The sequence below is a fragment of the Fundulus heteroclitus genome, chromosome 9 (genome assembly GCF_011125445.2).
Source record: "Fundulus heteroclitus isolate FHET01 chromosome 9, MU-UCD_Fhet_4.1, whole genome shotgun sequence".
In the NCBI taxonomy this organism is placed as follows: domain Eukaryota; kingdom Metazoa; phylum Chordata; class Actinopteri; order Cyprinodontiformes; family Fundulidae; genus Fundulus; species Fundulus heteroclitus.
The window spans coordinates 21,614,280-21,635,943 of NC_046369.1; the positions used below are offsets into that span (position 1 = coordinate 21,614,280).

The window sequence follows — 21,664 nt, forward strand, 5'->3', positions numbered from 1 at the left end:
TTTAACACATCCCTTCCTCTTTTTTTCCTTCTCCAGATTTGCATCCTTCTACGCATGCACCCACACAACTCCTATCACCAAAAATTTCTGCCTCCAGAATTTTGAGACTATCCCCCCCTGCTGCAACGTTCTCCGCTGCAAGAAGGAGCCTCACACGTTGCATACGAAATAGTTGAACTGTACCACTGAATTGGCTGTGTATAAAGCTGAAGTACGATACACAATGACAATACATGTATAAGTATAACCTGCCCTAGTTGCAGAGGAATGCTCAAAATGAAGTGGCAGCCTTCCTTACCATCTTAAACCCATTCCACTCCATTTGGGAGATGCCAGCCGTAGTCTCACAGTTCCCTCTCTCCTCAGTTACCAACGCCTCAGAAAGGAAACCCCCTCCCTCCTACACAGTTTTACTCTCTCCCTGTCTCAACCCTCTCTGACACTGCCTCCTTATTTTTTTTTTTCACCTGCTTTTCTCCCTCTGTTTATCCTGAATCTTAGCTCACGGTACAAGATTGCGCAGTTGAGGTGTACGGAGAAAGCATTGCCTTCATCCGAAGATGCTGTGAGGAGAATGATGAGTCTGGAGGAGAGCACTGAGCTGCAGCAAGACTCTCTCTCTCTCTCTTTCTCTCTCTCTCTCCCCCTCCCTCCATGCCCCCACACCCCTCCCTCCCTACAACCTCCCGCCCAGTCGCCTGCTCAGCTGGAAGGTCAGAGCCCGCCCCCTTTATTCCAGCACCTCTCTCTGAAAGGCTGCGATTGGCTTACAGCGTTGCCTGTCACCTACCCCTCCCTTCAGCGTTAACACCTTAGGTCTCTGGCTGGCTCCGAGCCTTCATCGGCACACGCCAACCTCTGGCTGCTTTGGCAGAGAAAAGGCTCTCTGAATCCCAGCAAAGCAATCAATCGGAGCTGAAGTCTGTGCTTGAGTGAACCAGGCAGAGCAGAGCAGAGCAAAGCGGAGTGATTGCAGCCTCAGGCGTTATGGTAATGGGATGCCTGTGCAGCACAGTGTATATAAATTAGCTATTACTGGGCGCAAGTTAAATCCTCTGTACATTACACTGTCGTATGCACAAAACATATCTCTTCATTTTCTGCTTTTTGTCTCTCAAATACATAAAGAATTGTATAAAATAGATGGCTTTTCATTTTTACAAAACAGTATATTAGACTCTTTGATTGTCTTACATTTTATCAATTGGTTTAGTTGCTCAGAAAAAAAATAGCCCATATAAATTTGAGCTAAAACGCAGCTTCAGTGGCTCTATTCGTATCCCTATTTTGTACCACAAATCTTTTCCTTCCTGCTGTAATTTCCTAACTACAAAGCTTTTTATTTAAATCATTGCACATCTGCTTATTCTCCTTTGTAGTTTACAAGTTGTGCAGATAAATACAGGGGCTTCTCCAGAAAGTTTCCTAAGGGGCAGGTAGGTGGGGGGGGGGGGGGGGTTAATGTTGGAGTGGAACACCAAAACCATAAGCCTAAACAGTATTTCAGGACTTTTAAAATGTTATTGTGATATATAATGGGGTGAATGAGAATCTAGTCAAGAGATAGATGTTTAAAAGTGGGACATTATAAAGTACACAAAAAAGTTACATAGGCATGGATACATAAACGACCTACATACAAATGAAAGCTATTTAAAAAAATGTCATACAAGTAAAAAATATGCAGCATATAAACATTGTTTGTTGGGGAGGTCAGTAGAGTGGCCAATACATTTATAGGGGTGGCCATTGCCCCTTCTATCCCCCCAGTAGTTGCACCACTGGATAAATTACTGAAAATGAGCAAATCTTATAAATGTAAACTAAGTTTTGTAACCTCAGTAAATTATACCCTATTACTCTTTATTTTGTTTGGGAATGGACTGGTTTCGGCCCATTGACTCTTATGGAATAAGACAGGTTATGGACACTGATATAACTAAAATAGCTTTTACCGACTTTCTGCAGGTTGACGTTGTTTATTGAGGTCATAAGACCCGATTTATTTACAGTGAGGGAAATTAATTTAAATCCCAGATTGTCTAAGCATGAACGAAACGTGCACCTGATGTGCACCAATCGACATACACTCAATAAACCTCACGACAGACGGCTCTCTCTCTTGCCTAAAAAAATTGTAAAACGACCAAAACTACCAAGGAAATAAATTAAATTACCTCTTTTGACAAATTAAATTAAAAGGAGCATTTAAATATTTTATATAGCTTAGAAACAATTTACTTTGTTCTTTACATTTCTGCTGTCTGCTGTAGGCTCAACAGTTTTACCATCAAAATAAAGCAGAGCTAAAGCCGTAATAAGGGTAAAAAAAAAACAGGTGAAAAATTGTCCCTACTCACCATTACCATTATCAGTCAGCCTGGGTTCTATGGAGCAGTGGGATAAACGCTGTTCTCGGACGACAAACTTAGAAGCCTTTAAAAGCCGGGGAGAGTGTTGAAGAGGATAAATGAATAAAAGCAAGCCGAGAAGAAGCATGGGTATGGATGTCGTTACAGCCCCGATCCATGCCACAGAAAGAAAAAAAAAAACATAGGGAGGAACTAACCAGCGCCCACCTTTTCCCATGAAAGCTAATTAAGAAAATAATATCCAGCAAAGCTCTGTGATTGGCTAAGAAGGAGCGGTGGGGGAGTGGCGCTCGTGGGATGAGAGTGGAGGAGGTCTCGTTGTGAGTGGGTTGTAGGGACGCTTCATGTGAGGCGGAGTAGTTAAAGCTATGTTCTACTTGTCCACACCCCTAATAATCCGTCAATAATTATGCATAAGATAGGTAGTGTTTAGTATCTTGGCTCCTCATCAGTTGTTTTTTTAAGTTGTCTGGATTTATTCTCATTGTAGTTAAATCATGGGAAGCCTTTTCTTTCTCTTCACCAGTAATTCACCTGACCTCTTTCTAAATCAAAATCTAGGCTAAATCCTAATCTGGTAGCCTAACTTGGTTTCATTTTATTCCAATCCAGTAACTCTACTCACATAAATGGTAAGCAACACCGGACTTATTCTCAATTTATTTAATTCAACTAATATATTACAATAATAAAAATTGTCTTTAAACCCTTTTTAAAGGATTTATTTCACTACATGGGAACAAAGGTGCCTTACACTGAAATTGTCCACCTAGCCTCTATCCCATGCAGACAAGAAGAGGGAGCTATTACCTCCTTTAACACAGTTAGCCGAAAGGCAGCTGTTCTTTGCTGTACCTTCGAATGTACATTTGCCCACATGCACACACCTGCAAAGTACTGGGAGACGTGCTGCCTCCTGCCTTCTACATTAACCAATCACACAAATTAAATTCGACACTGGTTTACAAACAGAAACATTTATGGTAATTTCAGCTGCTGATATAAACGGGTGCAGTCCTTTTGGTTCACATACAAAATGCTGCAGGCGTGGTATCAACCGATACCTTCAAGCTCAGTAAACTGTAGTTTTCTGTATAACCGACCCATTTATAAGAGACTATCCCCAGATCAACTCAGTGATTTCTGGGTCAGGAAACCTTTGGGCGTGGGACATATAAACACTTGAAACCTATGTTTAGAAAGGCTTTCTCCTCTTCTGCTGGCTAAAGAGTAATCTGTACAGATGTGTTTAATTCACAAGCAGAGGAGTGTGAAAAATATTAAAGAGGGAAATTGAGATATTTCACCTTGCAGGTATATGATCTTCAGTCATGAACAGAATCACAGCAGTCAGCATTATACCTAAGAGGTAAGGAATGTTTGCCCTTTGCTGAAAGTTTGGACTGCTGATCCAATAATAAAACAATGGATATTCATAAAATTAAACAATACAACCTTATTTCTAAATATAATAAACATGAAACCTAAATTACAATCCATTTTCCTGTCATATCGACCACTGAAAGCGCTTCACACTAGAGCCACATTCACCCAATCTCACTCACTACTGCACCCATCCAGCAATATGTAGATTAGTAGGTAATTTGAGGTTAAGTGCCTTGCCCAGGGGCACATCGACATGTGACAAGGGGAAGCTGGAGTCAAACTCAAAACCTTCTGATTGCAAGACAACTACTCTACTCAGTGAGCCACAGGCTAAAAGTGATTCATATTTGGAAAAAATACAAATAAATCAAACTACTGTGCCTTCCACAATTACTGGCACCTTTGGTAAGGATGGGTGAAAGAAATTTAATAAAATAAAGTTTTTAACTAACTTTCCATCTTCCTACATTTGTATGGTGCCAAGATGAACTTGGTTTCTTGGCCAGCCTTGTTTGTTAGTTCTGTTTGTTTTAAATATTTTAATCATTTAAAGCTTCCAGCTGTAGAGCTGGAAATATTTAGCTGAGGAGCTATTTCTGTTAGCCGTTGCAAGATTATACGGATCTACAGATAGCTGTCTGTCTTGAAAGGTATGTTTTCTCTCCTTTACCATATTTGAAGAGTAGTTAAGCCCAATGGCCCTACATCACACCATCTGTGTACCTCAGGGAAATAGAAAGGACTGCGATACTAAAAAAGGGAGTATACGCTCTGTTTAACTAAAAAAAGTTAAAGAGCAATGGGGAAGCAGGAAATCAGCAATAACTAAAAGTTTCTAGACGATCCGAATGAGCTTTTCAAAGTTTGAATTAAATGATGCTACTGTAGTTAAATGATGAATCCATTTTAAGGATTTTTGCACATCTTCACCATTGTTGCTGATAATTATGGGGATCGCTGTAAACGATATCCTCCATAATTTTCTAGAGGCCCTGCTGGATATTCATCATCTGTAATCCATCATGGTGATCTATACACCTATTTCACACATATTGCATGGATATAGTCAACATTAAACATTTCATCAAATCTAGGAAGTCATTTTTGGCCAAGCATTCAAATATCTGGTCAGATTTATTCAAAACAAGCAAACAAAAGAAGGTAGAAAACATTGGGGCTGACAGAAAGGCAGCTCCACAATGTCTCTGCATCCTCTCTGACCTCTCCACCTGTCTGGTTAGCTGCAGCTAGCAGGCTAGCCTGGTGGAACCATGTGCCTGACATACTAATGAGAGGCTCTGCTACGCCCTCGATTAGGGCCAGGTAGTCCACACACACACACGGTGGCAAGAGGGGAAGGCGGGTTGTACAAGCTTGTTATTGTTTCATATAAATAGGGAGAAATTTGCTGGCAGTCTGGAGCCTAGTAGCAATCGTACTTTATTTTTTTCAAAGTAGAGGGAGAGTAACGCAGAGTGAAACACAATGAAAACGGATTAAAATAGAAATGTCTTTGTCTCTTTTCCTTTGTCACATGCTTCTTTTTCTTCTCTGCTTGAGGAGAGCGAAGCAGAATCTGCGGCTGAATGCTACAGACAGCACACCCTCAGCCTTCTATCCATCTTTTATCCCTTTCGCTCTGACCTTTTTGTTTAATAAAGGTTCTGGGTTGGGATTGAAAAGAAAAAGACTTTGTGCCGCATGCCTTCCAGACTCATGTCTTACATCGCTCTTGTTTTTTCTAACTCTGTTCTCCAAGGAACACAACATTGACTTAGTCACACATCACCTCAGATAATTTTGTTTTTGTTGCGCCTCTCTTTACAGTAAAATAACGTGGGTGATTGTTTTTGTATTTCATAATGGACAGAGTTGTGAGGTTGTTTCTCTCCCTCTGATATGATCTAAATAGGCTTTCTTTTCTAAATGAGAATATAATTTGAGAGGGAAAATAGTCTCTCACAGCTTTCTTGCATGGCATGTTATTTCGCCAGATTGCTCCACGGGATCATGATTTTAGAAAGCAACAACAATGACTGCCACTACTCAGTAAATTAGCTATAAATGCAATCCGGTCCTAACAGTGTGTTGTGCTACAGAGTGTATGTGGTCAGGACATAAAGTTAGAGCTATATTATTGCCTTTGTGTTATAATGACACGTACGGAAAAACATGGGGAGTAGTTTAACTGTTCCATTAAAGCTTTCCATGTTGAGATACTTGAAAACTTGAATGTCGGTAATAGACCAGTGCAGAACTTGGCCTCTTCCTCTTCTTATGCATGATCCAATGCAATATGGCAATGAATAAAAGGAAAAAGAAAAGTCCAATAAGTAATTAGGGTTAATGATTAAGAGGTCCACTCTTTCAGTGGTATTTCCATTTCATTTTAAAAAGTGCATAGCGTTGATTGGATGCATTATTTAGCCTTTAAGATGATGACTGAAGCTAAACAGTTTTTAGGAGATAAATTATATTTCTTTGCTCCTGCAGCAATACGAAAGTTAAAAAGCTTTTGTGGCTATAGCCCAGAAGAGCTGGCCACCCTGTCAGCAATGTTAAAGTCCCATCTCACTTATTGGCTCTGGCTTGGATCCACAAAAACAGACATATAGAAGAAAGCAATGCAAAAACTGCACACACGAATACACAGCAGGCATACATAGCCACATACGTAGACTTATGCAAAATATGGTGAACACCTGCTACATCAGTTATTATTCTACATTATAGTATAAATATTTTCAAAATTACTTAAAAAGAGACACATTTGTGTGTGTGTGTGTGTTTTTGTAGGCTAAGCAAAAATGTAACGATGCAGACTTTTTGGAGTCATAATATGGGTTTTCCTTGTTCACAATTGAAAGGTTAACAACAACATGCCCTAAAATCAGAATCCTGACTGGAAAAGTTGAAGGTCACTGAGCTGTGATGAATTTTGCATCCAAAATGGCCACAGTGCAAACGGAGTATAGTTAAAGTTAATGGTTTAAACTATTCATAAACACATTTGGATTGTAGCACACCAAACCTGTGGCGTAATTAGCGCCAAAAAAGGGTCTAGCAAGGTGTGGCAATATTCTTGCATCCAAACTTCCAACTTTTAAGACAAGACTAAGAACAGTAAGCAGACTTTTGCTAAGTGGCAGTGTGCAACAACATGTGGGACAGGGACAGTAACATACTTCATGCTGGAGAAAAGTCCTGTCACCCCTTCAGTTTGGGTGGCATCACATTAAAAGCACTTTAAACTGTAGGTATGATATTATTGAAACAATTTGCATTTAGTCTACCATCTACGCATGTGCCATGATTACCTTAAATTACATTACCACCTTTCACTGTATTGCAGCATTTATGCAAAGATTCAAAACAAAATGTTTTGTTTTCATTTTTAAAACAAACCTTGCTAAGCTGTTTACCTCCACAACTGTCCTGTTTTTTTTTTACTCCTGGAAATATTGCCAAACAGCCAAATTTGCCTCTCTTAAAACATAAGAAAATGTAGGAACCTCCATTCAGGCAGCTGACAAGCAGTGCACAGCAACGAGTTAGGGAGGGGCATCACTGCACTACTCTATTGGCCACAAAGCCACAGAAATCTCTGTTCCCTTCGACATCTGATTCAAAGGACTTTAAACCTTTAAAGGGCTTTTCAAGGCTTTTTGAAACTGCTAGCCGGTCCATGGGTAGCCCCGTCACACAATAACAAAAATAAAGAAACATCTAATCTTCAACTCGTGTGTCATACCATGGCACTTGCAACAGCTGCCTATGCGAAGCGATTAGGCCTGGATCACAAATGTGCTTTCAGCTTGTGCTTCCAAGACGCTGCTTCCTGAAAGCAGAGTCCCGGCTAATTGTCATGAACTCCTCTTGCCCTCCAATCTGCCCAGCTTCCTTAAACCTCCCAATCATAGACTTTAATGGATTAACTGCAGGCTGTGTTGTTCCTCTTATGCACTGAGATGCTCTTGCGCAGTATATCTCTGCCACTTCCTGCAAATTGGTTTGCTGATGCTGATTCTAAAGGTTTGAACTCTGGTTGGGCGGCTCGGGTAGCAGCCGGTTCTGATAACAAGTGTGAAAGAGAAGGTAAAGAATAGCGCGTGCAGTATTGCAGGTTGGCTTTAAAAATGCAGAGTGCAGGCAGTGATAATTGTTGGCGCTCTCGGTTTGAGTCTTGTTAACTGTCAGACGCAGTGTTTCAACACCTGTCTTATGTTTCACTCTGCATAATAAGGTTTCTATTTAAAAAAAAAAAAAAAAAAGGTGAGGTGTTACCTCAGCCCTCTGAAAGAAAATACCTTGATTATTAACAAGACGGCGGAAAACCTTTCTTTATTTATTTTTTCGCTGTTGTTTAGCGAGAGGAAAACTCATCTTCACAATTGCACGTCGGGGTTCAGATAAAATTAATGTAAACAGGGACGCGGGGCAGGAAACATATTTTCAAACAGAATTATCACCATTACGCAGAAAGGCTGCAGCACATTCACCGGAGACACCACTGTGTTGCAGCAGAGCTCGGGAGAACAATGAAACGCTTATCGAGTCTGAATAATTTCATTTCAAAATATCACCTAATTTACAGCAGCTGATGCACCAAAACAGCTTCATACATTTATTAGCCCAGGATGTTCTCCTTTACTTGGGCTCTTTTTGATTCGCCCTTGAGGGATGGATTTAGTTAGTCTATTGAAGTTCTGGCAGAAGTAGCATCTCGCCGTGCTACTCAGACTGATGACTGCCCTTTTTCCTGGCAGGTGTCCACCCTCTGCCGGTAACAATCAGCAAATGAGAATCACAGACTTCAATGTGTCTGCCTCCCCTGGCAGTGTCGAGCTCAGCGTCGCCGAGGCCCAGACACCAAACAGCTGTTCACATGATAACACATCGCCTTCCCCGTGCAACAATAGCTTGTTTGGACTCGACTGACTTTTGTAAATGGCACATTTACAATGTTTCCTCGGGTAGTTTAATGATCAGAGGTGTATAAAGCGACCGCTTTGGTGGCGCATGTCGAAGCCACAGCTTTTCTTCTCTTTTAAAAGCACAAAGAGATGGGTGTGTTACTGCCACGGAGGAAGAAAACGATACCCAAACTAAAAACAAGTCCAGCGTAATGTGGCTAAAAGCAAGGCAGGGGTTCATGTGAAGTAAAAAAAAATGCCTTGAAATCCATTCACAAAGCTCAAATTCTGCAAGTGGTAAAAAAATGATTTTCTTTAACATTGAGGCAAATCATAAATGTCACATTTGAGCTTCTAATTACAGCCTTCCCCTGGAAATGGGTCCGGTGTTTAATAAAATCAAAGCATTTGCGCAACATTTAAGAGCCATAGATTTTCAGTGCGTACAACCAGAAGCATCCTGCTGACATTCTAGCGACGAGGGACTGGAAATATGTCAGGGTGGTTACTGACAAACGCAGGAACGTTAGCAAATTTTTCTCGGTGAGAACATATTTCACGTTTTGGATCGTCTATATTTAAAGAACTTCACCCTGAACAACCTCACAAGGTATATAAGTACACCACATGATTTACATATGATATATAATTCGACACTCTTTAAAGATCTTTGTTTGGTAATAAAAAAAAAAGTACAGTTAATCTAGTCGGAGCTCTACCCCAACATCCTATTTCCTGCGTGACAGTGGGCATGACATGCAGTCAGCTTAACCCCTGCCTGCGTCACTCTGCCTGCTAGAAACTCCTTAGATCAGAAGTGAATTCTTCACGCTGATCCCAGAACAAGGCTCCGCTGCATTTGTCACAGCCACTTTCTTCAACTTTAACTCAAAGCTGTTTGCTTTGGCTGGAGCTCTGCAGACTGTGCAGATGTGACAGGGCGCTGTTTGAACGCCACGACTTCAAAAGCTGTGTCTGCTGAATGGCGAGCATGTGTAGGTTCTGCGTGGAGTTTGTATTTAAAATAGGCTATGTAGAACGTTGCTTTTTTTTTTTTAATGGTTTGGCTTATTGCATTCTGTTCAACTTGTCTCATACGAATAGTAAATTCAGTGCTTTTCACAAGTATGTGTAGTCCTTAAAGGTTTCAGCCTTTTGTTCCACTACAAACACAAACGTCAATGTGTTTTGCTGGGATTTTATGTGATAGACCAACACAAAGTTGAACAGATTTCTAAAGAGTAAGAAAAATTACATTCGGTTTGATTTTTTTTTTTATAATACTAATCTGATAACAGGGCCCTATATTTGTATTCAGCGGGCTTTCCTCAAATACCCCTGAATGAAACAAGCATCGGCAGAAATGGAGATGAAATCTGTGTCAGCTTTATCCCACACAGACTTTTGTATACGGCAAAAGGTTTCATTTTAGTCACGTCTGATCAGAGCACCTTCTACAGGTTTGCTGTATCTCCAACATTGCTATTTAGTCAGAAACTTTAAATAGTATTTCTTAGGCCTTTCTTTCAACAAATGACTTGTTGCTTGCCTCTCTTCCATCTCAGGCAGATCTGTGTGGCACACAGCTAACAACTTATCGTGTCAACATATTCTCCCACCTGAGCTGTGGATCTTTGCAGCTCTTCCAAAGCTACCTTGGGCCTCTTGGTCTCTAATAAATACTCTTCTTGCTTGGCCTTTCAGTCTAGGAGGATGGATGTAACTTGGTGAGTTTGAATTGGTGCCATAATCTTTGAATTTTTAGATGATAAGCTTGGGATGCGGTTTTATAGCTTAACGCTGCATTAAACGTCTCCAGGGTTTTTCCCTGACCTGTCCTCCTTGGTCTTCATGATGCCGTTTGTTATAATGCTCAGCAAGAAACCTCGGAGGCACTGCCAGAACAGCTCTATTTATTATAAGATTCAATAACACACAGGATCCCCATTTACTAATTAGCAGACTTCTACAAGTTTTTTATAGTTTCTGAGGAAACGCAAAGAAATACAAAATTTCACAATTTCAGACATTCTTGTAAAAATTTTTTAAACCTTGTGTGATTTCCCTTCTACATCCCAATATTGTACAACTTAAAAACCTAACAAAATACGTTGACGTTTGCGATCATAATGGGACAAAACGTGGGGAGGTTCAACGTGTATGAATATTTTTTGCAAGCATTAACTGCCTATTTTACACAGTAATGCTGATCGTTTTTGGTTTTTTTTAAGGCTGTAGCCAAACAGGGATGAGGAAAGGCCTGTGCAGGAGCCCAGGAAGGCTTAGCTATGCATTCACTGTTGGATGTGGCATGTGTTCTGGCACCGAGCTCGTATTCTCAACAGGACTCTGGTGGATTAACGTCCATTTGGACGACAGAGCGGTCCGCAGCTTGGGGTGACATTCAACTTCAGGAGGCCAGCAGGCCTCACATGGACCGTAAAGTTTTGCCTTGCTTTCCTGTTTTAATGACACGTCGTGACCGCGCAGACACGTCCAACATTCGATTCATTCTGATCACCTTTAAGCATGACGACGAACAGAGTGGGGCGTTTTACATTTTACTGTAAGATCTTGAAGTTCGATACGGGGCGTACGATAGGCGGTCGCAGTGCCGTGGGTCAGAGGATCACAGGGGTTTACTGGTGGGCTCGGGGCTGTGAGGAAGGCAGCCCGTTTCACGTTTGATCCCGGTCGGGGTACATCCATTCTCACTGGGCGACTGCTGTGGTCCATCTGGTGCAGGCTTTAATCACAACTCCCCCCACTTACACAAACACACACAACACCGACACTAAGCACACAGAGCTTCCCACCTGAGGCTGCTGCTCACTATAAGAAGCTTCTATTTACAGTCTTTATTTTTCTCATCTCTCCACTATTTCTCTGTGGAAATTATTCCTATTTTCCTCTTTTATAGATTCTGCCACTCAGAAATGAAGCTGGTGAAAAAAAAAAGCAATACCTGCTATCTGTCATGGTGTTTTAAACCTCATCAAAAATCCCCCTATCAGATCTGCATAAATGACTGCACCGTGTGGCTTTTGATAAGAGGTAACCTTTCAGAAATTAGACACATCCAGAGTCCTTTACAAGGCTGGCCATCGGCACTGGGGACCACAGCATGCCCACGCTGCACAAATCCATCTCTGAAAATGTCACTTCATGCTCGAAGAGAAGCAAGGTTGTAATGCGGCGGAAAAAAAAAAAAAACTCGACGGGTTTCAGCTTAAATGCCTACACGCCTTTAGACATGTTTCACTTATTTTGTGTTGAGACACTCGGTTGATTAGGAAGGAGTTACGGTGGAAAGCACACGTTGCACTAGCTAAAAAAAAAATGGTTTCACTCTAAAGATAGGTGGACTTGGTACAAAAGAAGAAAGACTAAAAAAGTAAATTACGATACCGTTCAAGATGCTGTAAAATAACATTTCCCTGTAACATAATTTAAATATTCATTGCATTTAGTAATTTGAAAGTAACCTTAGTTCCACCGAGGAGCAGGCAAAGTACAAATGAAAATGTAACACAACAAAATAAGAAAGAATAGATGAGAAATATAATAAAAGGAGCTACTAAAAGAAAAAAGTAAACCAGTAAAAATGATCAAACCAATTAAATGCCAGTGACAGGATTAAACTCCATCAGGACAGAAAGCTTGTTTGAAGGGTTTTGTTTTCAGACATTTATTTTTTTAATTCATGTTCCTGAGCGGATCTCACAATATTTCTAGATAACAGAAAGCACTGTCCGTTTCTCTAAATTAGTCTGACTTTATATTAATGCACATTGTAGAGCTGATACTTTCTGTAAGGAAATCATTGGTAAATTTGTTTTTTTTATTTAAAGCCTATTTGATAGCTGTTTTTTTTTTAAGATAGCCGGACTTTAAGATGGATCTATCTGCAAAACCACAAAAATTAATCTCATTTCATTCCCTCTGTCCTTGTAACCAGACTCCAGAGAAGGTGCCAGAGAGAAGGACACCCTCCACCCATATGGAGCATGTAATAATGCTGCCACACCCCCACTTTTGGCTATGCTGCTCATCAGCTGGCTGAAAGAACACTCCGCAGGTGTCCAAACTCTTCTCTTCTTGACAAAAAATAAATTAAATAATGGATTGGACCATTGCTGTAGATTAGGGTACGAGATTCAGCTACTGGAGATCTTTAAGGCCACCGGTAGTGGGCCACAGTAACTTCAACGGCCCCTCCACTAATGCACAAGTCAGCTTTACATCATTTATTCATGGTGACAGCAGATACTTTGCCTCATCCCCGACAATTAGGGAATCAATGAAAACGAACCCGGCTTTTGGAACCATCAATCCTAAGAGAGGGAGACGAAGCAGTGTTTCATCATCAACGCGCTGCGGCTGCATACGTGGACAATCGCTCATCTATCGGCAGCATCGCCAGCGCCTCCGCATCGACAGGCACTCAACTGTGAACTAATAAAGCAGCTTTTTCCTCCCGTGACTGTTTTTATAATGGCAGCAGTGTATTGTCTGGTCAGGGGGGGGGGGGGACAAAGAAAATGGGCATCTATTATGAAAGAAGGAAAAAAAAGATCGCTTAATGAGACCACTTTCTTTTTTGACAGGAGATTGTGTTTGCATTGTGATATTTTTTTTTATTTTTTTTTGTCTGCGAAGGAGAGGGCTGAGCAGAAGCCATCTGAGTGAGATTATCAAAGACGAAGACAGGTCAGTGCAGGGCTCGTACCGACTAATACCTCTTTTGTCAGGGTTTGAAAGGTTGGCACACGGATATAAAGCCGTGTTTTGAAATCGCTGTCAGTTTTACAATAAATTACGAAAAGCCGCGTGATCTAATGCGTTTACCTCAAACATCTATTTCATGCAGAGAATGGGAGCGTCTCAATGTAGCTGTAAACGTGTCAAACAGGCGCTGAGATACTTTTTGTTTTCCATAACAGTTTTTCTTTGCAGATAAAATATCCCAGCAGATTTGCAAACACGGTACTTTTTTTTTTCTCTCTCTTCTTCCCCAGACCTGTCTGTTTCATTATCCTCTCTGCATTCATCCCCTTTAAACAAAATGAAATAACTGCAACTGGATGAGAAAACGCTGCTCCGAGTAAAATTAAATGCCTTCTTCTTTCAAAAACTCAAAACAGGCAGCAGGAAGTAAGATTATTCTTTTCCCACCTATTAAAACTGCACAAATCCCTGCAACAATTCACAGCCACACTACGCATGTTTACGCCGCTACTACAAAAACTGTGATAATTACAAGTTGGTCGTGTTAATCTGTACATTTAAAACAAGCTGTCAATCAGTCTGCGACTAATAGCAGATTGAGTTCATCTGCTTTTGGCTGTTGGTGGTGGGTGTGACCCTTTTTGTTCACGGATTATGGATTGTGATTTTCATATTCAATCAGTGTTTGTTTATTGAAGAGATATCGGTTCGCCGTAGCCGTCTAGTTGCAATTAGACGTTTACTACGACATTATCAAAGTAACCTTTCACTGCTTGTTGGCCCTTGTCTTTGCAGCATCTTGCACTGCAGGGTTCATTTGCATGAATCACACTGAATCAAACCTGAAACTATCATCCACAGAGCCGACGAGCATGAAAAGTTAAGTGAAATTGCCACACTTAAAGAACCCCTGGGGATAAAGTGGCGTATTGCAAAACTAAAGGGAAACGAACGGAGAAAGCGTATAGCCGGCTTGCAGCATTTGTGTACAGTATCTGGAAGAAAAGGTTTGTGTGTGTGTGTGCGTGCATACGGACGTGTGTGCATGGATGAGGGGGTGCATGAGCCTGCAGACACCTGCTTCATTCTGCAGTGATGGCTCCCAGTGGGATGCAGGCTCAGCTGCAGATCACTAGGCCCTCCCTGCAGCACTGGTGGCCAACACACACACACACACACACACACACACATGCACACGTTCACATCTTCCATCACCCCCGGTGGGTTTTCCGTGGCTGACATACCACATGTGCTCACATCAACCATAAACATGGCCTCATGCACTCGCACAAGCCGCACAGCCCGAGCTCGTGTGATTCTGACTGTGAACTCAAACGTGAAGCGGGGTGGTCATAACTCGCTCTACTGTAGTGGGAGATGTGCTATAGGCGTGATATGGTTGAGTAGCGTTTTTCTTCTTCTTCTATTTTTCCCCCCCTCTAGAAACCCTATAGCTGAAAGGCTTTTGCTGGACAGAGCACTGCATCAAAGCAGTATATATATGATGTGTGACTGAATGCAGGAAAAGAGGTGACCGTCTTCTGCTTATTTCCTCCAACTTTTCCGCTTTTAAATTCTCAACCAATCACCTAATCGTTCGCAACATCACACAAAAGCCAAGTTTGCTATTTCATGTTGCCAGCCCTATGTGTTAATCAGGCGCCATTGTGCTCGTGGCCACGATTATCATTTCTGATCCCGCAATTTTCACATATCTCCATTTCTGTGTTTCTCCGTCTCCGAGCGTCTCTTTCTTTTCAGCGCCCGCCGTTCACTGTGCTCGCACCTGTTGGTGCCTCGGTGACAACAGGGTTGTGGAGCATAAATGAACTAATTTCCTGGATAGAGACAACACAGCAATCAAGGAAAGGGGGAAATGCAGCGAGCAGCACAGATGGAAGGAGCTAATTATTGTTATGAAATAGAGATGACCTCTAACTATCTCCTGGCTGCTGAGACTCCGTGGTGACACATGTTTGCCAGCGCCTGTGCCGCCAACCACCATTTTTACCTCCCCCCATTTTTTTTTTTAATATATATTTTTTTGCTTTGAATAGCGTTGTTGTGGGGTTTATGCAAGCCTTGGTTTCGAATGTTGAAACAAAAGAGTGTAGTTGTCAAACAAAGCCTAGTGTCACACGGAGAACGACAGCTGCCTGCAGTGGGTAATCAGTGGAGCTTTCTTCAAATTAACAGCATTCAGCTCTGAAGCATGGAGCACACCATGGCAATAGGAAAATTGGGTTTTGGTGACAGAAAGGAGATTATTTTGCAATTAGATTTTTTTGTTTCATTCACATCCAATAAACAAACTGAACTTCTTCTTTTTTTTTTTTTTTCAAAGATGGTCACCTTGCTCGCCTTGAAGCTTCAACCTGCACCTGCACACGCCCACTGTGAACGCTGGTGTGTTGCTTTATATGTCATTAACCATGCATATCTTTGTGTGCTACATTTTAATCCCGTTTGAAATAAATCTTCGAATGCTCTATTAAGCGCACTGCCTCACAACTTTAACCACAGGAGGCACGCACACGAACGCCTCTGTGTCCTGCAAGGTAATGAAGAGGGGTTTTGTTCAGCTGAACTGGGGGACACTTATGGAGAAAATTTAAGTCTCAATAAATGACCAGATGTTAAAAGTGTTTCATTAGCCAAAGATATGCTCGTTCACTGATGTGCAGCGTGATTCAAATGGTGCTACAGAATACTGCACCATCTTACAAACGCAGTGCAAATCCAGCTTTTCTAGGCTTTGCACACCAAAGCAACCAGAATCTTCCAGCACATTTATCTAATGTATGCAAATGATCTCGCTGTGCTTAATGAAGGCACCATTAATCACTCTAACGATGGTCTTTTTTAACCAGAGTAATCATCCACGGACACAAACACGCACACAAATGCAACACCCGCGTGCACACTTTCAAACAAACCCACAAACAAATGCGCTTTACACAAATGCTCACACAAAAACGATAAAACTAATCTCCAAAATAAACCATTACCAAGCCCCCCCCCCCCCACCTTTTTTTTGTTGTTGCCAAAAATCTAATTATTCACAATAAGAACATCATAGCTGGTTATTAATAACAATGTCTTGCATTAATGTTATCCTACATTTGTCTAATCTGCTCATGATGCTGCAGCCTGCTTAGTCAGTCACCTGAAAATATCGTCTGACAGGCTGCTGAGAAGATTAACCACAAGAAAAAAAAAAAAAGTTCATATGTAAAATGCATTCATGCAACAAATTTCGCTAATTACTTCCACATAATTCTAAGGGTCCAGCACCTTTATGCAAACAGCTGATAACAGTGGGTCTGAACGGGCAGCGGAAAGCACAACGCTGTGTGTGGATCCCCGTCTGACAAAGATGCGCTTGAGCTCCTGGTTAGAATTTGAAGCGAATGTAAGGATTCACGGCCGATATTTCACCGCCTGCCCTCGCCCGTCACATTTGCATAGGCTTGACGGGAACCCCTGGGTACAGTCAGCAGCAGCAGCAGCAGCAGCAGCAGCAGCAGCATGACGGTGGGTTATGAAGGCTTCCGGGAGGCTCCGGGGTGTGGATCTGAGCCAGTTTGAAGGAGAGCCCGAAACAATGAAGAGCCCGCAGCAGATTAGACACCCACGGCTTCTTGTCGCTTTTTTATGCGACCAGTTGGGGATTTTCTTGCAGCTCTTCTTCTTTCTTTTTTTTTTTGCCTTAACGCAAAAGATTTTCTCAAGCCTCTTTTCCCTCAAGTATATATTTCCTTTTACTGTGTAAATTGCAGAGTAATGTTGACTCTGGTGGAAAATGCTCCCGCTTCCTCTGCTTACTTGATGGGAATTTAACTGACACGAGAGTTACAGAGTTCCCAATTAAATGTGATTCGAACTCCCGTCATCTTCAAACATGTTCAAAGCTTATGGGGTTATTTAATAAGGCTTTACGTGGAGTTTTAAGCGAGGAGGTACACACGCGCGCACAGACTTTTTCCTCAATTTTTCAGCAAGCACAGGAAATAAGTGTTTCACATATTACCCACTCATTCACACATGCATGATGCACGCATAAACACCTCAAATTCCCCTGATAACAGGCTGACTGGCAGAGGCTAAAGACGGAGTAGGCGGCCGTAATTGAACAAACACAACAATGTAAATATTTGCTAATACAATCCACTGGGGATACGGGCAGAACCCCACAATTGATTTCCTCTATTTCCACCCTCTTTTTTTTTTTTTTTTTGCTCTTTTCTTCAACACACACATCCCAACTGTTTTTTTTTTTTTTTTTAAATCCAAACTCCCTGTTTCTTTTGTTGCTGTTAAATAAGCTTCCCTGTGTTCATTAAAGAGATTTAGACATATTGTTCTGTCTACTATCCTCTTACCAGGGGTGACCTGTAGCCCATCTGGGCGGGCGATGACAGGGGATCCCTGGGAAATAGCTGCGAGTGCGTCTCGGGGACGGAGCCCACGCCACTGGCTGCCAGTCCCGAGAGCTGCCCGTACCTCGCCATCATCTTGAGATGCTGCTCACAGAACACACACGCTCATACACGGATACAGGAGGAGAGGGGAGGAGAGCAGAGGCACAGAGATATAAAAAAAAAGGGAGGGAAGAGAGGGAAGAGAGGTGTAAGAGATGGGAAGGAGAGCAGATAACAGCAGGTATAGGAAGGGTGGTGGGAACACCAGAGGGGGGGAAAAACTGAAACTTGGAAGAAGAAGAAGAAGAAGAGGAAGAAGAAGCAGAAAAAAAAGAGGGAAGTAGACAGGGATTACAGAAGACTTTGCTCTCGCACAGATGCATGTGTGTGAATGTGCACACTTACACTTGCACACACACACACACACAGTTTTAACCCCAGCTGCGCAGTTTCACAAGCAAGCCAATGTCAGATGGGCTCGATGGCTACCTTTGGTTTTGATGTCAAGTCGAAGCACTGGCTCTCTGTTTATGATAACAAAGCAGAATGAGTGAGAAGCATGTTTCCCCCCCTCTACCAAGCAGCGTGCTGTTATCAATCCCCCCTCTACCTTCTGGGTGCAAAGACACACACGCAACACACATGACTGAATGGGTGGCAGCAGACGTACACAGGTGAAATGTGGACAATCGGAACAAGAATTACAGGGGGGGTTGAAAAAAATCCAGATATCTTTACCTCGTTGCTCAACAAAGCAGCGTTGAGTGTTCGGCTTATTTCAAACATGTTCAGATTGGATGGTGAGGTTTTTCTGTCCTTTTAGTTATTTTCTGTTGCTGTCTTTTTTTTTTTTTTGCTTCTTTTTTTTTTTTTTAGATTCTCTTCAATGTTTCTGCTCCCTCCTGATTTTCTTCTCCAGAATCAAGAGTCAGTCTCTCTCTCTCTGTCCCGGGAACACAGAAAAAGAAAGAAAAAAAAAATGAAATCAATTGGAAAAAAAAAAGGAGGAGGATAGAAAAAAAAATTCCTCTATAATTTTTGATTTTCGGAGCTGTGATTTTTCAGTCCTGTTTTTCTTTTTTTCTCTCTCTCTTTTCGGTTGTTCTTTCGCTCCCTTGTCTGCTGGTGGACTTCTGGCTGGCTGTGGCTGTGGCTGGTTGGAGGCGTTTGAGCCCGGGGTCTCCGCCGCGCACGCACAAACACGCGTCTGAGGAGTCAAAAAAAACACGCTGTCTTTTCAAATCTCCCCAGAGTCAGCACATTAAAGGCAGGCAGTCGGTGGGTCGGGCTGGCTGGCTGGCTCCCCTTATCTGTCCCCCGCACACTGGCTCACACAATATGCTCCGATCCTCACACTGCTCGCTAGCAGATTAGCCTGTCCCAAAACATAGCACTTAGTTTAAACTCCCCTCCCTTTTCGCTCTCTCTCTCGCTCTCTCTCTCTGCATCGCTCCTTCTGGCTCCCTCCCCCTCCTCTCTCTCTCTCTCCTCCTCCTCTCACTCCATCGCTCTCCTCCGCATCGCTCTCTCTCTCTCCCCCCCAGTTGCTCAAGCGTTCAGGCAGCTACAGTTCACCGTGCGACCACAAGGTGGGAAGACTGTTTTTAGCAGCACCGCCGCCACATCCCTTTCCTCTCCTGGGCATCTCCTATCATTTAGATTTTCTGCCTTTTCTCTTTCTTTTGAAGCGTCAATTTCTAGGACACAGAAACAGCTAAAAGGCGCACTTACACAGAGTACCCAACAAAGTCTGTGGGTGTCAGTAATTAGTGATATCTTTTTTTTTTTTTTTATGGAAGCAATTTACAGTGAAGCAATCAGTGTAAAAAAAAAAAACTGCAGCATCACAACATCTCCAGTAGAGTTCAGTTAGAGTACCTCTGAGGGAAAAGGATGCAGGGCTGAGCTTGAAGGTCATGGTGGTTGTCCTTTCTTCCTCAGCAGGGTGTGGCAATTGGTGATGACGAGGCAGCCCAGTCATAGCCATGGGCAGGAGATTCCCAGCTCTTCAACAAACAACTAGAGAGGGGAAAAAAACATGACTCGTTCTTTCATTAAGTTAGTAACACTTTTGATATTTTTAGAGGTCTGGTTTTTATCTGTATCTACTGTTGGCATAGACCGCTGTGACTCTCATGGTATGACTAAGTGAAAATGCCAAGGTATCATGGTGTTTGCGCTAACATGTGTAACATGTCCTAAATGGTTTCGTTTAGAACAGAAAAGCAACAATTATTCCTGCACAGGCTAGGTGTTGTTAGAGATAAAGCCATACTGATGCACCAGATCTGAATATATACATACAGTATAAATTTGCAAATGCTGTATAAAAAGATAGTCTTTTTCTCTCTGTCTGATTTTAAATCAGGCTAAACTTTTCCTGTTTTGGGTGAGTTGGGATCACCAAAATTATTTCTATTTGCTAAACGTCAAAATAATGGGAACGAGGGCTATGTTTTTTTGTTTTTTTTAAAGAAATACCAAATTCAGAAGTTTACATAGATTTCAGAGAACAGCATAAACAATCATTTTTGATTACAGGTCCCAGAATGGATACATTTAAAAACGCCGGTTTTGTGTTTCCACGTGTACATGCGAGCCCCATATTTTCTGATACAAAACTTTGCGGCTTCGCCTCACTCTCCCGAATAACACCACAGTGCAGCGTTTATGCTAAATTAGGTCTGTTAGCTCTTCCCAGAAGTTTTATGCAGGTCTGGAATCAGGGCTTGGTGGTGACCAACTCAAAATATTAAAGGTGTTGTACTTAAAGCAGCAATAAGTAAAATGCCATTATTTTAGATAGAAATAACAAAAAAAAAAATAGTTTTGTGAAGAATAAAGATATCTTTTTTGAAGGACTATGGTTAAATGTCACACACTATCTCTCTGTGTTGTTCTCCAATCTCATTACTTTTTAAATATTGTTTTTCTGGAGCATAACTGGCAAATTTTTTTGCAAAGTATGCTTACAGGAAAAGGTGTTTGAGAGAGGGGGAGTCACCACAGGTCGGAATTGAACGCCGCGTTGACGACTAAGGCCTCCGTGAATGAGTTGTGTACACTACCCCTGTGCCATCGGAGCATGCCCCAATCTCTTGTTTACATAGCCGAACCGGCTGCCGCTCAGGGTTTACCCACTCTGCACATAAAATGCCACCACCAGGCACAAAATGGCGGAGAGCACAGCCACCAGATCAACATGTTCTCTTACTAACAGCATTATAAAGTTCTGAGTTACATACTTCTTCACTAGACATATTCCTCTGAAAGGTGATGCGGTTTTGCTGTGTTTTTATCCTTTGAAAATAGGCTCATACGACCAGCAGATGGGCGAGGAGGGGAAATGTGTGCATAGTGCTGGAGCAGAGATAGAGCAAGGCGTGGCTTGATGCACATCTTGGTTTAGTCTACAGACAGTGTTCAAGCTCCACCTAGTGGTGAAAAATCATTTATTGCTCCTTTGGACCACTTTGTAAATAATGAGGCTGTATGCCTAGAGTCATTGTCCATTTTGAAAACTGAATTGGGCCAAAGCTAAAGCTTCCTGGCTGATGTCTTGAGATATTGCTTTAATATTTTCACATATTGTTCTTTTCCCAATATTTTATCTCCTTTGCAAAGTGCACCAGTCTTTCCTACACACAACATTATGTTACACCCCCACTACGTCACAGATGGGAAGGTGTTTTCAGGCTTGCCAGCCTCTAATCTAAGTAACCCTATGTCCTGGAGTGCATTTTCAAACTGTAATCCAGTTTTCTGCTGTGCTTTTGGCGTTTTGGCTTCTTCATTGCTGAGTGACCTTTCAGCCTACCTCGGTAAGAGTGTTTTTCACTGTAGA

The 21,664-nt window shown here is 41.9% G+C and overlaps 1 protein-coding gene and 1 long non-coding RNA gene across 10 annotated transcripts in view; both read right to left on the bottom strand.

The window, feature by feature from the left end:
* Positions 1 to 19,269, bottom strand: part of elavl4 (ELAV like neuron-specific RNA binding protein 4) — a 108,500-nt gene extending 89,231 nt beyond the window's left edge. For 4 of the 9 annotated variants that reach the window (XM_012877903.3, XM_012877901.3, XM_021324179.2 and 1 more), the window contains exons 1-2: positions 18,559 to 19,269; positions 17,782 to 17,922 (exon numbers count right to left, since the gene is read on the bottom strand). In XM_012877903.3, coding sequence (XP_012733357.1) covers positions 17,782 to 17,922; positions 18,559 to 18,606 — 189 coding nt within the window. In that variant the 5' untranslated portion in view covers positions 18,607 to 19,269. Of the gene's footprint in view, positions 1 to 298; positions 575 to 17,781; positions 17,923 to 18,309; positions 18,345 to 18,558 lie in introns of those variants that run through there. The other 5 variants (XM_021324180.2, XM_021324183.2, XM_021324181.2 and 2 more) reach the window with 5 other exon arrangements.
* A 435-nt stretch (positions 19,270 to 19,704) lies between these two features.
* LOC118564165 overlaps positions 19,705 to 21,664 on the bottom strand; it is an 89,160-nt gene continuing 87,200 nt past the window's right edge. Inside the window, exon 3 of the long non-coding RNA XR_004931690.1 lies at positions 19,705 to 19,826. This is a non-coding gene — a long non-coding RNA (uncharacterized LOC118564165). The remainder of the gene's footprint in view (positions 19,827 to 21,664) is intronic.